Source organism: Hyperolius riggenbachi, chromosome 2, assembly GCF_040937935.1.
Source record: "Hyperolius riggenbachi isolate aHypRig1 chromosome 2, aHypRig1.pri, whole genome shotgun sequence".
Taxonomy (NCBI): domain Eukaryota; kingdom Metazoa; phylum Chordata; class Amphibia; order Anura; family Hyperoliidae; genus Hyperolius; species Hyperolius riggenbachi.
The window spans coordinates 109,940,024-109,954,824 of record NC_090647.1 but is presented as its reverse complement, the minus strand read 5'-3'; the positions used below and the strand labels follow the sequence as shown (position 1 = coordinate 109,954,824).

General features: G+C 46.4%; 1 protein-coding gene across 1 annotated transcript in view; it reads left to right on the top strand.

Annotated features, from left to right (window-relative positions):
• Window positions 1–5,268: 5,268 nt before the first annotated feature.
• The window catches only part of AMHR2 (anti-Mullerian hormone receptor type 2), a 58,796-nt gene continuing 49,263 nt past the window's right edge, over window positions 5,269–14,801 (top strand). Inside the window, exons 1-3 of the mRNA XM_068265921.1 lie at window positions 5,269–5,581; window positions 5,655–5,831; window positions 11,002–11,145. Coding sequence (XP_068122022.1) covers window positions 5,521–5,581; window positions 5,655–5,831; window positions 11,002–11,145 — 382 coding nt within the window. The 5' untranslated portion in view covers window positions 5,269–5,520. The remainder of the gene's footprint in view (window positions 5,582–5,654; window positions 5,832–11,001; window positions 11,146–14,801) is intronic.

Sequence of the window (14,801 nt, the reverse complement as noted above, 5' to 3'; positions counted from 1 at the left end):
AGAGAGTATTTAACGGTGGAGCGCACGCCAGCGCGTCCGCCCACCGCATGCTAAGAAGGAACAGGCTGCAAGTGGCATTCCGCCCAAAGAGAAACTGCTACTTAGTAGCAAGGATACCCGGAGGATTTACCTCACTGTATCTTACCGTCCATGACCAGAAATGGAGCTGCCCACTATAAATCATTTAGACCTTACCGGGGCCCATTTACAGGAGAGGATGAACCTGTAAGAAAAAACGGTAGGAAGCCTTTACTTCTCTTCAAACTTGTTCTAATTGCACTTGATATGGGTCCAGAGTGGAGTGATTCAGAGGACAAAAAAAAGACTGTAGGGGGGGAGTCTAGGGAGAAATTTATAGGTAGGGTCCTATGGGGGTCAAGTGGGCGGGGACATTACCCGACCGTGCTGCCATGGAAACATATGGAAAGGAATTTTAAGTACAGAAGGCAGTGGAGACATTAGGCCATGGAGGCAGGACTTGAGATTGAGAAATGGTGACGATACATGTCAGCTCAGCTCACAGCAGGAGACTGCATTGGCAGCTGGCATCATGAACTGGCTGACATCTGGAATGAATGCCACTCATAAAGATGTCTAGAACGATGCAATGACATTTGGCCCAAGGGCGGAGAAGCTGGGACGGTGCGGGGTGTCAGCGAGAGCAGGAGCCGTGTGTGGCCTCTGTTCAGCTATTGCTAGTCAGATTGCATTGCTAGCTGATAGAATGAGCAGGGTGGAGTACTGTACTGAAAAGCAGAAGCAGCAGGAGGAGGTGGGCCCTGAGATGGAGCGTGGACCATATTGCTAGCTGGCAGCATGAGCTGGGTGGAGTGTATCAGCAATGCCATCTAAAAGTGCACATGCAACTAGTGTCAAAAACTAATATCGAAAGGTGGCTGCAGCAGCAGGGGGAGGAGCATGGAGGCGGAGCATGGACCGCACTGCTGCTGTAGTCTGTGCTCCAGGAACCAGTAGAAAGGTGGAAGATATTGCTAGATTGCATAATGAACTGGATGACATGAATGCCCCCATCAATCTTACAATACCTAGCACAAAAATTAGGCAAATGCAATGTTACCTATCAGTGTGGGGGTGCTGGGGGGTTTCATCGGCAGTTGCCCAGCACCCAGGAAACAGCAGAAATGTAAAGTAGATTGCTAGCAGGCAGCATGGCATTGGCGATGAATGCCATCCCTCTACCTTGCGATGACAAGCAGAATAATTAAACGCAGCACGCAGGCAGCCCGGCCGCAGCTGACAGTGTGTTGGTGGGAGCCACAGACTCAGCACAGGAGTATGGTGGCTTCACAGAGGCATCTTGGTTAGCCAGTGAGTGCTTGTGTCCAGAGCCGGATTTGTACTCTTTACCGCCCAAGGCCACTGTCACCAGCTGCCCACCTTCAGTACGGGTAGCGAGATGACCCCTCCCCCCTTCCCTCTAATATAGGTAGCCAGATGACCCCTCCCCCCCTTCCCTCAAGTATAGGTAGCCTGATGACTCTCCCAGTATAGGTAGCCAGATGGCCCCTACCCCATTTCCCTCCAGTATAGGTAGCCAGATTAAGTCCTTAATCCCTCCGTAGCCCCCCTCCCTTTCAGTGTAGGTAGCCAGCTCGGTTTCACACTGCAGAAGTCATCAGTGTCACTTATTTCTCCACTTGTCTCCAGTGCTGAAGCTTCCTCTTCCTTTCCAACTCCAATGCTGCCAAAGTCCATAGCCGCCGGCCACAATGCAATTGTGGACAGCGAGAAAGGGGGTGCTGCATCGGCGGCTAGCAGCAGAGTACTGCGCTTAGGCACTCGCCTGAACTCCCTGCATTGCAAGCTTGCAAATGCTGCACAGATTTAGCCTGCTGCTTTGGTGCCCTTGCTACTGTGGTGCCCTAGGCCATGGCCTAGGTGGCCTTGTCCTAAATCCGGCCTGCTTGTGTCTGCAATGGGGTGCTAATAACCCACCAAAAAAGTTGGGTCATTGATATTTTCAGGCGACATATGTGATTGGTTGTCTGTAACCACTCAGATCGATTTTTGCATATTATTATTATTATTATTTAGTATTTATATAGCGCCGACATATTACGCAGCGCTGTACAGTGTATATATACATATATCTTGTCACTAACTGTCCCTCAAAGGAGCTCACAATCTAATCCCTACCATTGCCATATGTCTATATTATGTAGTGTAAGTACTGTAGTCTAGGGCCAATTTTAGAGGGAGCCAATTAACTTATCTGTATGTTTTTGGAATGTGGGAGGAATCCGGAGTGCCCGGAGGAAACCCACGCAGACACAGAGAGAACATACAAACTCTTTGCAGATAGTGCCCTGGCTGGGATTCGAACCAGGGACCCAGCGCTGCAAGGCGAGAGCGCTAACCACTACGCCACCGTGCTGCATATGGAGGCTGCCATATTTATTTATTTTTATATCAATACCAGTTGCCTGGCGGTTCTGCTCATCTTTCTGGCATCAATAGTGTCTAAATCACAGACCTGAAACAAGCATGTGGCTAATTTAGTCAGACTTCAATCAGAAACATCTGATCTGCATGCTTGTTCAGGGTCTGTGGCTAAAAGTATTAGGCCCCGTTCACACTGCACGCGTTTCCAGACGCGTTTTGGAAACGCGTGCAGGTGGCCGACACGCACGATATCAGACATTGCATAGAGTGCAATGTCTGATGTTCACACTGCATGCGTTCCGGACCTGTGCGGTCCGGGAACGCATGCTGCACGCATTTTTTGCCAAAACGCATGGCTGTCCCATTCACTTTTCAGTGATGGGATCAGCCACGCAACGCATACAAACGCGGATGGCGTGCGTTCGTACGCGTTGCGTTCCGCGTGCGTGCCTGTCCGCGTTTGTAATGTGAACGGGGCCTAAGAGGCAGATGATCAGCAAGACAGCAAGGGAATTTGTCTAGTTTAAAAATAAATATACAGTATATGTCTGCCTCCATATTCTTATCATTTCATGTTCCCCTTAAAGAGGAACTCCAGTGAAAATAATGTAATTAAAAAGTGCTTCATTATTACAATACTTATGTATAAATGATTTAGTCAGTGTTTGCCCATTGTAAAATCTTTTAAATCCCTGATTTACATTCTGACATTTATGACATGGTAACATTTTACTGTTGGCAGGTGATGTAGCTGCTGCATGTTTTTTTGGCAGTTGGAAACAGCTGTAAACAGCTATTTCCCACAATGCAGCAAGGTTCCCACACAGGAAACTGCCAGGAGTACGTACTCAAGAGTTTCTTGTGGGAGGGGTTTCACCACAATATCAGTCATACAGCGCCCCCTGATGGTCTGTTTGTGAAAAGGAATAGATTTCTCATGTAAAAGGGGGTATCAGCTACTGATTGGGATAAAGTTCAATTCTTGGTCGATTTAAATAGATACCAAGGTGAGTCAGCCAAAACAGGTAAAAGGGGCACCGGAGGCACCCTGGTAAATAGAGTATTTCCACAGACAGCAATGTTAATAGCACAATTAGCTGCTATTGACGGCAATTTGAGCATCAGAGGCGCCTAATAAAGTGGGCTGGGGGGGCGTGACATTAGGGTTAGGCTCTGGTGGGGCCGTGTTAGGTGTCGTGTAGGGGGGGTGTTAAGGTTAGGCACTGCCAGTGCCAGGGAGGTTTTAAGGTTAGGTGACGCCAGGGGGTCCTTAGGGTCAGATATCGCCAGAGGGACCAGTTAGTGTTAGGCATCGAGAGGGAGATCTTGTGATAGGGTAAGGTTAGGGCATAGTAAAACATCAGTAAATATTAACTGGTAGAATATTGATCATTTTACCAATATTCTACTATGTATTTGAGGCAGCAGCCTTAGGCAGCAACACACAGGGGGCAGCAATTTCTGGGCCAAGCACTGTTCCATTCACATGTATCATGTCTGAGGGCAATTCTCTGTACTTCTTCTCCACCTTTAAATCCCTTCTCTTCGTCGAGTAGATTTATGCTCCACTCTGGAGCTGGTTCATCCACAAGATAATCCTGGGCAGTTGCCTAGAGCCTGGAGAGAGTCTAGGGGCCTGGTGGATGCTAGCCCCACCAAATCTTGCTTATAAAAAAAAAACAGGTGACCATTCGCGGTCACTGCTATTTTGTCTATTTCATTTTAATCCTTTTCTGCTCCACTCTGTTTATACTGGGTTGTGACTAAGTTCTAAGGGCTCGTTTCCATATGCACGCTTTCAGCTGCGCTTATGGAAACGCGATCGCGGTGACATCAGAGAGTGCATAGACTGCTTTGTCTGATGTTTCCATACATGTGCTGCAAATCACCACTGAATCACAGTGCATGGTTGCACACTGTTTGCGCCCGCGATCCCATTCATTATAATGACTGGGATCACAAGCGCCACCCCTGGGGAATTACGTGCAGTGCGGCTCTGTGTTGCATATGGAAATGAGCCATAAGTTCTTAGGTTTCTCCATTGACGTGTGGTCTGAAAGTCAGAATTTCTACTTTGCTCTAAAAGATTCCTCACAGCTTGAAAGCTACTATCCCAGAATTGTTTTTTAGCAGAACATCACTGAAATGGTTAAACAAAGCACTTTGTCCTGCTATTCAGCTTCAAATCCACATCCAACCTGGAGATAACAGTATCTTTGTTTGCATTCCAATGTTGATACATGTGTGTAAACACAGTGTAACAAGTGAAAATGAGCTGTCTGTGAAGCTCTCTGTGTTTCAAGCACAAAAACAGCTCAGAACAGCTAATTAGAAGATGTTAATATATAATAAAAATCAGTTTGAATAAAATGCAATGGCAGGTTTCAGAGCAAGATAAACTACACTTTGGAAACTTGTAATTTGTAAACAGACAATATTACTTATGCACAAAAGCAAATATGGTAACTTTATGGGTAATAAAAAGTAGGAAAACACATTTTTATTGAATGTTATATCAGCGTTTCAGACCACTTTAAGGTGTTTCATTATCTTAGAGCTAACCTGTGGCTGTAGCTTGGTTAAATTGCTGTCCCCATCGAAACTCTCTTATCCAGAGAGATACCAAAATGACACATTTAATGAACTGTTCAGCAATCACACTTGGTTATTTCGCTTTCAGGAATATGATAAATACAAGTATGAGAGTCCAGTATGCTGGTTCATGTGAACAACCTGTTTTGTGTTTTCCTGTATCAGAGCCTGTAGGGTCCCTTCCTCCCTGCATGTTCCCAGAACAACACCCCCCCACACACACATATCGCAACAGACAAGTTACGCCCCACGTTTAGTATCCTTGAAAAGTTATTCTCCCATCTCAGACCTGCTAGCTAGAGTCAGAGAAGATTCTAAGGGAAGAGAGGGACTATCCGAGGAAGGGTCATTATCTACAGGAATTAGGCATGAGATAGGTTATATGTAATATGAAGCCTATAGTCTGTTAGGATAGCGCATATTGAATAAACATACAAATTCATCAGGTGACCAGGTGCAGATCTAGATGTGCTCAAGCCCAGGGATAACCAGCACCTTACAGCATTACCTCTGCATCCTATAGGAATGGCTCGGGGAGGATTACCCCTCAAAATGTACTTGATCACCCTCTGTGTTTCTGTGAGAGGTAAGGACTGCGGGGGGTCTACACAAGCCTATGATGCATTATCATATATGATGTAGCCTTTATTCTTTTCTAGGTCTTCATGGAGAAGGAATCTCCTGTGCACTGCATGAAAACGTCACTTTTACTGGGGGAATACGAATGGCACAGTTTGGAACCATACTGGAACCAGGGAGGATACACTGCAATAACAGCACCTGCTGTATGGGGAATTTTATTATCCACAATGGAGAGCTGAAGCCCGTCCAACTGAGTAAGATTGCATGACATGCCTGATGCCTTTATGTATATGTTGTAATGTGATCATCATTGTGAATTGTTGGTAACTAGTGTTGACTGATTTCCTTTACAATACACCGTGGTGGTAATTGCAACAGCTATACCCAGGCCCAGATACTACCCCTGTAATGAATAAGTTACTGTGGATGCAGCATGGTGGTGTAGTGGTTACTGGTTAGCACTCTCGCCTTGTAGAGTGTGAATCCCAGCCAGGGCACTATCTACATGGAGTTAGTATGTTCTCTGCATGGGTTTCCTCTGGGCACTCCGGTTTCCTCCCACATCCACAAAACATACAGATAAGTTGATTGGCTCCCCCCTAAATTGGCCCTAGACTTGGATGGGCATTAGACATAGATATTAGACATAAGGATTAGATTGTGAGCTCCTCTGAGGGACAGTTAGTGACTACCTATACTCTGTAAATCGCTGCCCACGGCCCATATGCCATTTCTAGGCCTGGAACCCACTAGGAATCGCTGCAATTTTCATGCTGAAATTGTGACGCCGCATCCAGCCGCCTCGCCAACCCAACGCTATCCCCTCGGTGCCCAATGCAAGTGATACATTACCTGTCCGCGGCCTCCGTTTGTCCTCCGCTGGCTCCGGGCATCCTCCGTTCTCCATACACGTGCACCACATGGTTGCCTAGTAACGTGGCCGCGTGTGTGAGATCTGACATCACACGTGCGACAAGTGACGAACGCGGGTTTCATCGCGTTCGTCACTTGTCCCGATATCGCACGCTGTTAACACCGTTCACTCGATCGAGCAATGCGGCTCAACAACTTGTAGCATGTGCGATCGACTAATGGGACCAATTTCGGCCAGATGTTGGTCGCATAGTCAGTTGAACATGCACTTTGCAGCACCAATTTTCTTCTGATTCAATTATAATAATCGAATCGGATGGTCAATCGCCCACAAGTCGCCTGATGTATGGCCACTTTTAGATTTTTTTAGTTTTCTGTGTCCTGTGAGAATTTCCTTTGTGATCAGACAAGTAAAATGAGAGGGAGCCTCTAGGTTTTAAAAAATGCGCTACAGGCTAAAAAAACAGGCCTTCGGGGATTACCGCATTAGTAAGCGGTAATCCCTGCCTGGCAGCTGGCCAAGCAGGAAGTGACTCTCACTTCCTGTGGCCGAGGCGTTCACCTGCACAGAAGCGCATTGCTAAAATACACTTCAGTGCATGTGCGAAGAGTAAAACTTGCACAATCATTTTAGAACACACGCGTCACCATAGACTTACATGACTTTCGGTCCGCCACACATCGCCACAGAGCCGTGCGGTAACGTAGGTCTGCCCTCGCATCGGAAATGCGGTAAAAACCTCACTTCCGTTGCATCGCGCCGTGCCGCTTCGGTAAATACTGCACCGCACCACCCCAGTGTGAAAGGGCCCTCAAGGCGTGATTTGTGACAATTATTAACTAATTTGATGGCTCATCATTCATTTCCTGGGATGGCATGCATATGCAAATCTGAGCAGTCAGAATCAACTTAAAAGAAAACCCAGTAATTCTCTAAATAAAAGAATCCTCCTAATTATGGCCCTGATTCATGTAGGGTCGGTATAACTGACATGTGCAGGTCAATTCACTGGCATTTACACAAGCAACGACCGCCGCAATAATGTTACAACTCACATTATGTACATAATGCACCCTGTATGCATTTCGAGAGTTTAGCCTGTCTAAATCCCCCTCATCTGTCACTAAGGGCTCTTTCACACAAGCTAACGCCTGCACAAACCAGATTTTGTGCATGCGTTATGGCGGAGGGCATGATGTTGGGAAGTTGCGCTTCAACGCATATGAGCGGCACTAGTTCTAATTCAGCCGATGAGAAAACTCTTGCGGCGTATGATTTAAAGCTCCCACGTTATCATAAAGCTCCCACAGCTCTAATAGCTGCTTCGATCTTCAATCACAGCAAAATACTGCATGCAACACACGTTTGTAATTGCCAATAATCGTAAAACGCCTGTGATTGGTGGCAATTGCGGCTGTGAGATCACTGCCATATAGTTACAATTGCAATAGCGGTAAATCGCTAACACTTCAGCGATTAGCGGTAAACAGCCGCTAATCTCCCTAGTGTGAATGAGCCCTGAGAAGTTGGCCTTCACCACTGTGAATACGGCAAGGGATTTGTGCTGGTTGGTTGAGACTGCTGGTTAGTTTAGTTTCAGATAACCAGGACTTTACTATAATTTGTTATCAGTAGAGGGGTTTTAATGGCCACAATTCTGCTAACTGTCTGCGGTAATTTTTGTTTGGGGGGGGGGGGGGGGGGGGATACAGCAATCAGTAGTTTCTGTTTGTTTTTTTCCAAATTCTGAAAGATTTTTCCTCGTACGACCATTTTTTGGTAATTTTCCAAAAATGCGGTATAAAGTATGGAAAATGTGGCAAAAGTATGGTATTTCAGCAGTGAGCATAAATAATAATAATGGTCTATAATTGTTTTCCATAACTTAGGATAGTCTTTGAAAAGTTTTATTTTAAATAAAGGGGGGGGGGGGGGGTGTATTTGATTATGTAGCAATCTATGAAAACTATATAAAAAAAAATCCAGTAAATATTTGGAGTTTTATTTCTACTATACTTTTCTATTGCACAGCCTGAATAGGAACGCCCCTAAAATAGAAATAGGAGCTGAATATGAACTCCTCTAAAAACTGCAAAATGCACACAAATTGACTTCACGTCCAGGTACAGGCAGGTCTCAAACTGATCGGTAAATTGATTGCTAAAATGCCCCCTAATTTGCACAAGAATTACAATTTTTGGTAAAATATTGCAAAATGCTGCACATTTTATGACCTGATTTACTGCATTCGGTAATTTATTAATAAAATCAGAATTGCAAACAACATTTGCTGAATGCAGTAAATTGCCGTAGGCTAACTCTACCAGAATTGAGGCCAATATGCATTTTATAACTCCATCCTCAGGCTGGTTTCAGACTGCAGATTGGTGGCACCTCCAAAAACTGGCCTTCAGGGATTACTGCACTAATATGCGTTAATCCCCTTCTGACCGACATCCAAACAGGAAGTGATGCTCATTTACGCTTACTTCCTGTTTTGAAAATACGGAAGTGCACAGAAGCATATTGCAAAAACGCCAGCAAAATTTTTAAAAACCTCTGCATTGCCATAGACTTCCGTTCCACCGCAAATCGCTGCAGGTCAACGCAGTAGCTGCACAGCAATGTAGGCATGCACTCGCGTTAGATAGGGCACTTCCGGCGCAGCGTACCGCAACGTGAGAAGTATGAACCACCCCATAGACTTTCAAACGACTGCGACGGCAGCCCCAGGACCGCCTAACGCTGATTGGCGTCAAGTCCTGGAGCTGCAGTTTGCCAAGAAATGCGCATGCGCGATCGTTCCCTGCTGGTTCATGGCGCTCCGCTCCATGATCAGCCTGCTAACCGCGATCGTGAGGGAAAGCCTTGCCTTTTTTTAAATAATAATAATAAAAAGGGTCACAGCAAAAGGAGGCAAAATTCATTTGTGTGCTGAGTTGTAGGGCTGTGCAGCACGCTGACAAAGCTGCACAGCCCTGTATTGTGAAAAATGGCCTGGTCACTAGGGGGGTGTAAGCCTGTGGTCCTGAAGTGGTTAATGTCAGGGTAGCATAAATAAAAATAAAATTCTTGGCCTGGATGGCAATGTCCAAGTAGAATTGGAATGGACATGCGGGTTATTAATTTTTCAGTGCTGAACTGAAGTATATCCATATTAATACCTGCAGTTAGTGTTTCACTTCTCCATGTTATTGTGTTGTATGTTTTTGAAACCTTGTATGGCTTCTATGGGGAGAAATGGAGAGCAGAGCTTCTGTTTCTGCTATAATGGCAAAAAATGCTATTTCTAACCACCTTCTGAAATTGGTAGTTGTTTGCTTAACCTGTGTTCCCTCTACAGTGGAAAACGGACCCAGAACGGATCCTATTTTATAAATAGGATCTGTTCACACTTGTCAGTCTGCAACACGAGTCGTGCATAGATGTCAAACTCCGGCACGTGGGCCAAATCTCTCCCATAAAGCCATCAAATTCGGCCCTCGGGTGGTTTCCCCACCTTGCATTATATTTAGCCCTCTCTAGACTGCCGGGGAATCTATATTGGAGGTGAAGCCCTTAATCATCAGGGAAGCTATATGGGGAGGGGGGAAAACACTAGACACCAGGGAACTGTTTAGGGGAGGGCGGAGGACCACTAGACACCAGCGAACTGTATTGGTAGGAGGGCCATTAGACACGAGGAAACTATATAAAGAAGGGAAGTGGCCACTAAACATTGAGGTTGGCCCGCAAATTGGTCCCATTGTTCAATTTCGGCCCACTTTGTATTTAAGTATAACACGCCTGCGTTACGGTAAGCGGACCACACTTCTGTGCATTCTGTGGTTTCTCTGGTAGAGCAGATGCATTTTTTATATACATTGTAGTTGAAATGCATCTGCCCCGGGCACCAACTGGACCACACCAGATAATCAGAGAAGACACTACACTGTCCACTCCCGCAGCCATTTGTGCTCCAGCTCAAGTGGGAACCACCCTGTTTGCTATGTTGGAGCTTACCTGATGATGCTACCACTAGTGATTAGAGGAAGGTTCTCTTTCAAAAGAGCACCCACAAGGTTGAGGGACTTTGCTACTTAATACCCACTGGGCTGTGCCCAAGGGATTACCTACTAGTGGCAGGAAGAACAGGTTACACCAAGATGTGGAGGTAGTCGTCTTTTAGACAACTCAAGATGCTGACTCTCAGTGGATTAAGGTGAAATAGGGTTGGCTTCACCTTTGCAATGCTCAGGTGATTTGTTTAATTTGTCTGTGTGAGGCTATCCTCCTACAGACATCGGTGGTAAGACACCAGCATCGTAACTTAGGTAACGTGTGTGCAATGCCAGGAGATAAAAAAGTCACTCCATTAAGGGCTTTTATCTCCTGTAATTGCACATGGCCCATAACCTCTACCTAATTGCTAAAAATTGTGTGTCAAGCAATGCTTAATTTCTAGCACAATTTAACTGTGTTGCTTTTCTTTCATTTGTATACCTTCCTCACCACTTTGAAACACCTTCCCAGAACGTTATATCTGAATGCCCCCTTGTCTCCTCTTGCAGGTTGCTATCCAGGACATGCTGTGTGCAGTAATGAGGTCTGTGTCCCCAAGTACATGCCCAAGTACATGCAGACCTATTACTACTGCTTATGTTCCTCAGACATGTGCAACACCAACGGCACTTTTTCAACCCAAACTATCCTTCGTGAGTATATGTAAAGAGGCCAAGAGGCTGTCTTGTTTGGGTGTATCCAGTGCGTACAGAGGCAAAATTATGTGATCACAATGTATCTGTTACCAGTGCTGCAGTGAGAGCCATGCTGATTACTGGGTGTATGACGGAGGAGTGATGCACTTGACCCTTTAAGCAGTGACCAGGTTGCATTGCAGTTTTTGTATGTGCTGTATCACTTAGGGGTGTTCTTGCACAAAGCAGGTAAAAAGGGCACAGAGGGCTCAATTCACAAAAGCAGTTTGCTAAAATACCTCACCCGGTATTTTACACTTTTTTTTTTCCAAATTCACAAAAGTTTTCCCCCATGAGGCAGAAGTTCGGTAATTTACCGAACAAACATGCCTCAATTCACTTAGCCCTGGTTGGTAAGTGTCACTTACCAGCCTTCTAGCAGGGCAGCAGGCAGGGAGCTGTGTGTGTGACTTGAAGGTTTTCAGTTCAATGCAGCCGGTCATCCCTTTAGATGTGCTGCAGCCACCAGGGGGAGCTCTAGTCAGGGGCAAACGCAGGATTTTTAAGGGGGGGGGTTCCTGAAAGGTCCAGAAGCACGTATGTCCCCGAGTGCTTCCGAATGCAGGTGGCTCCATACTGCCCATGCACAAAAGTGCGCTGGCGTATTACGGAGCTGCCTATCTTTGGAAGTACTCAAGGACACGAGTGTTTCTGAGGGCTTCTGGTAGCAGCAAATTTGAACGGGGTACAGCGCTGGAACAACTCCCCAAGAGAGGAACAGGAGATAGACTTAGTTTGGACAATTCAGTGGAATATGCTACATAGTGTCACATAGCGCAAGCGATACCCATATGATGCAGGGATATATGCATCTGCGGAAGATGGCGGCGCTATATAAATACTAAATAATAATATTTTGCCTCACCAGGATTGCACTTTTATTTAGCTTTCCTGTATGACAAGAACACACAGCCAGCTCTAGGGGAAGAGGGAAACAAAGGTGAATGAAGGAGGCTGGTGCACACCAAGAGTGCTTCTGAGCGTTTTTCAAATCAACAGTGATTTGAAAAGCGCTTGGCTAATGTTACCCTATGTGGGTGTTCCCACAGCAGCGTTGTGATTTTTTCAAAATCGCAGGTATACTGCATGTAGCATGTTTTTGAGTAATTCATTAAAAAATCGCTCTGAAAATCACTTCACAAAATCACACTCACAAATTGCTAGCGATTGCTATTGTCATTTTGGCGTGCACTAGCCCAGAGAGAGGAGTGGAGAAATTGAGAATAGCCTGAGATGGAGCAGAGAACTTATCTGTATTGCAGTCCCACATCAGACAGGTTACTTGCCTGTAATCGGACTCCTGTCCCTGTCAGTCTCTCACACAAGTCAGAAAGAAGCCCTCCTGGAGTCTAGGGACTGTCAAAAACTTTTCAGCTTGTTAAACACCTTACCCACACATGCAGTCATTATAACAATGGGGAGAGACCAGCCAGATGTTTGCCCACAGACCCTGAGTCCAGGCAAGCTCTGCATCATGCTGTGCATATTTACCAGCTTGCCTGCACTCTAATTTCATCATGTCTGACACTTCTGTGCTGTGGAGAATCCAGGACTCCATAATCAACATTCTCTCACTGCAGGCTGCATCTTCTTGTGAGGGAAGCTGGGCTGCCTCTCTCATTCTATTAGCTGGAGGGAGGCACCAGAAGTAAGAAGGGAGGGAGAATGAGGCTGTTTATATTATGCGGGCTTCCCTGGCTGAATACACAGCTCAGTGCAGGGGGGAGGTTCCAGACACCCGGAATAGCCCCCTCAGTTCGCCAGTGTCTGTGTGCTACAATACAAATATGCACTTCTAAAGGGATGCAGGGATGCCTGCAGAATTGGCAGCTTTCTCTGCTTTGTTACACTGAAAGACCCACTGGCATCCCTGTCGCATCCAATCCCAGTGAGAAGCAGGCTGTGTGGCTATTGGCTGCCTGGCTCTCCCCAAAGGCTGTCTGTCAAATCCACTGCACAGAGACCACATGGGGAGAGCAAGTTATCGGCTGCTGTGAGCTGGAGAAAATGACCGAACACTGCAGAAATCTTTGTGAAATTACATTTCTTGACATTTCCCCAGGCAGGGTCGGACTGGGGGCCCACCAAGGAAGTTTCAGCCTGGGGCCCGCCCCCTCTCCTCCTCCACCCTCCCCCCCCCCCCCCCCACCACCACCATTTTGGGCTCACATACACATGTACTCTAGAAATTTTGCATGACTTTATGGTAGGGAATAGATTGTGAGCAATTCTGAGGACAGTCTCCAATAGGGATATGTCTAAATGCGGCAGCGAAGCTAAATGGGTGTCACCACGCACTGGAACATCGGCGTGGTCATGATGAGTCATGGGCAGACTTAAAAAAAAATACAAAATAAGTAGTGGTGTTATTCACAGAGATTAGGTCTGACCAGATACATTTTAGATAAAATATTCAAGTAGTTACATGCCTCATGATAATTCATCAAGTAAACAAATGGCAGCAGATACCCCCACAAAATGCAATCAGGGTGCCGGCAGATGCCCCCACAAAATGCAATAAGGTTGGCAGCAGATGCCCCCACAAAACGCAATCAGGTTGGCGGCAGATACCCCCACAAAATGCAACCAGGTTGGCTGCAGATACCCCCAAAAAATGCAACCAGGTTGGTGGCAGATACCCCCACAAAATGCAATCAGTTTGGTGGCAGATACCCCCACAAAATGCAACCAGGTTGGCGGCAGATACCCCCACAAAATGCAACCAGGTTGGCTGCAGATACCCCCACAAAATGCAACCAGGTTGGTGGCAGATACCCCCACAAAATGCAATCAGGTTGGTGGCAGATACCCCCACAAAATGCAACCAGGTTGGTGGCAGATACCCCCACAAAATGCAATCAGGTTGGTGGCAGATAACCCCACACAATGCAATTAGGTTGGCTGTAGATACCCCCACAAAATGCAATCAGGTTGGCTGCAGATACCCCCACACAATGCAATCAGGTTGGTGGCAGATACCCCCACAAAATGCAATCAGGTTGGTGGCAGATACCCCCACAAAATGCAATCAGGTTGGCTGCAGATACCCCCACAAAATGCAATCAGGTTGGCTGCAGATACCCCCACACAATGCAATCAGGTTGGCTGCAGATACCCCCACAAAATGCAATCAGGTTGGCTGCAGATACCCCCACACAATGCAATCAGGTTGGCTGCAGATACCCCAACACAATGAAATCAGGTTGGCTGCAGATACCCCCACACAATGCAATCAGGTTGGCTGCAGATACCCCCACACAATGCAATCAGGTTGGCTGCAGATACCCCCACAAAATGCAATCAGGTTGGCTGCAGATACCCCCACACAATACAATCAGGTTGGTGGCAGATACCCCCACACAATGCAATCAGGTTGGCTGCAGATACCCCCACAAAATGCAACCAGGTTGGCGGCAGATACCCCCACAACATGCAACCAGGTTGGTGGCAGATACCCCCACAAAATGCAACCAGATTGGTGGCAGATACCCCCACAAAATGCAACCAGGTTGGTGGCAGATACCCCCACAAAATGCAACCAGGTTGGTGGCAGATACCCCCACAAAATGCAGCCAGGTTGGTGGCAGATACCCCCACAAAATGCAATCAGGTTG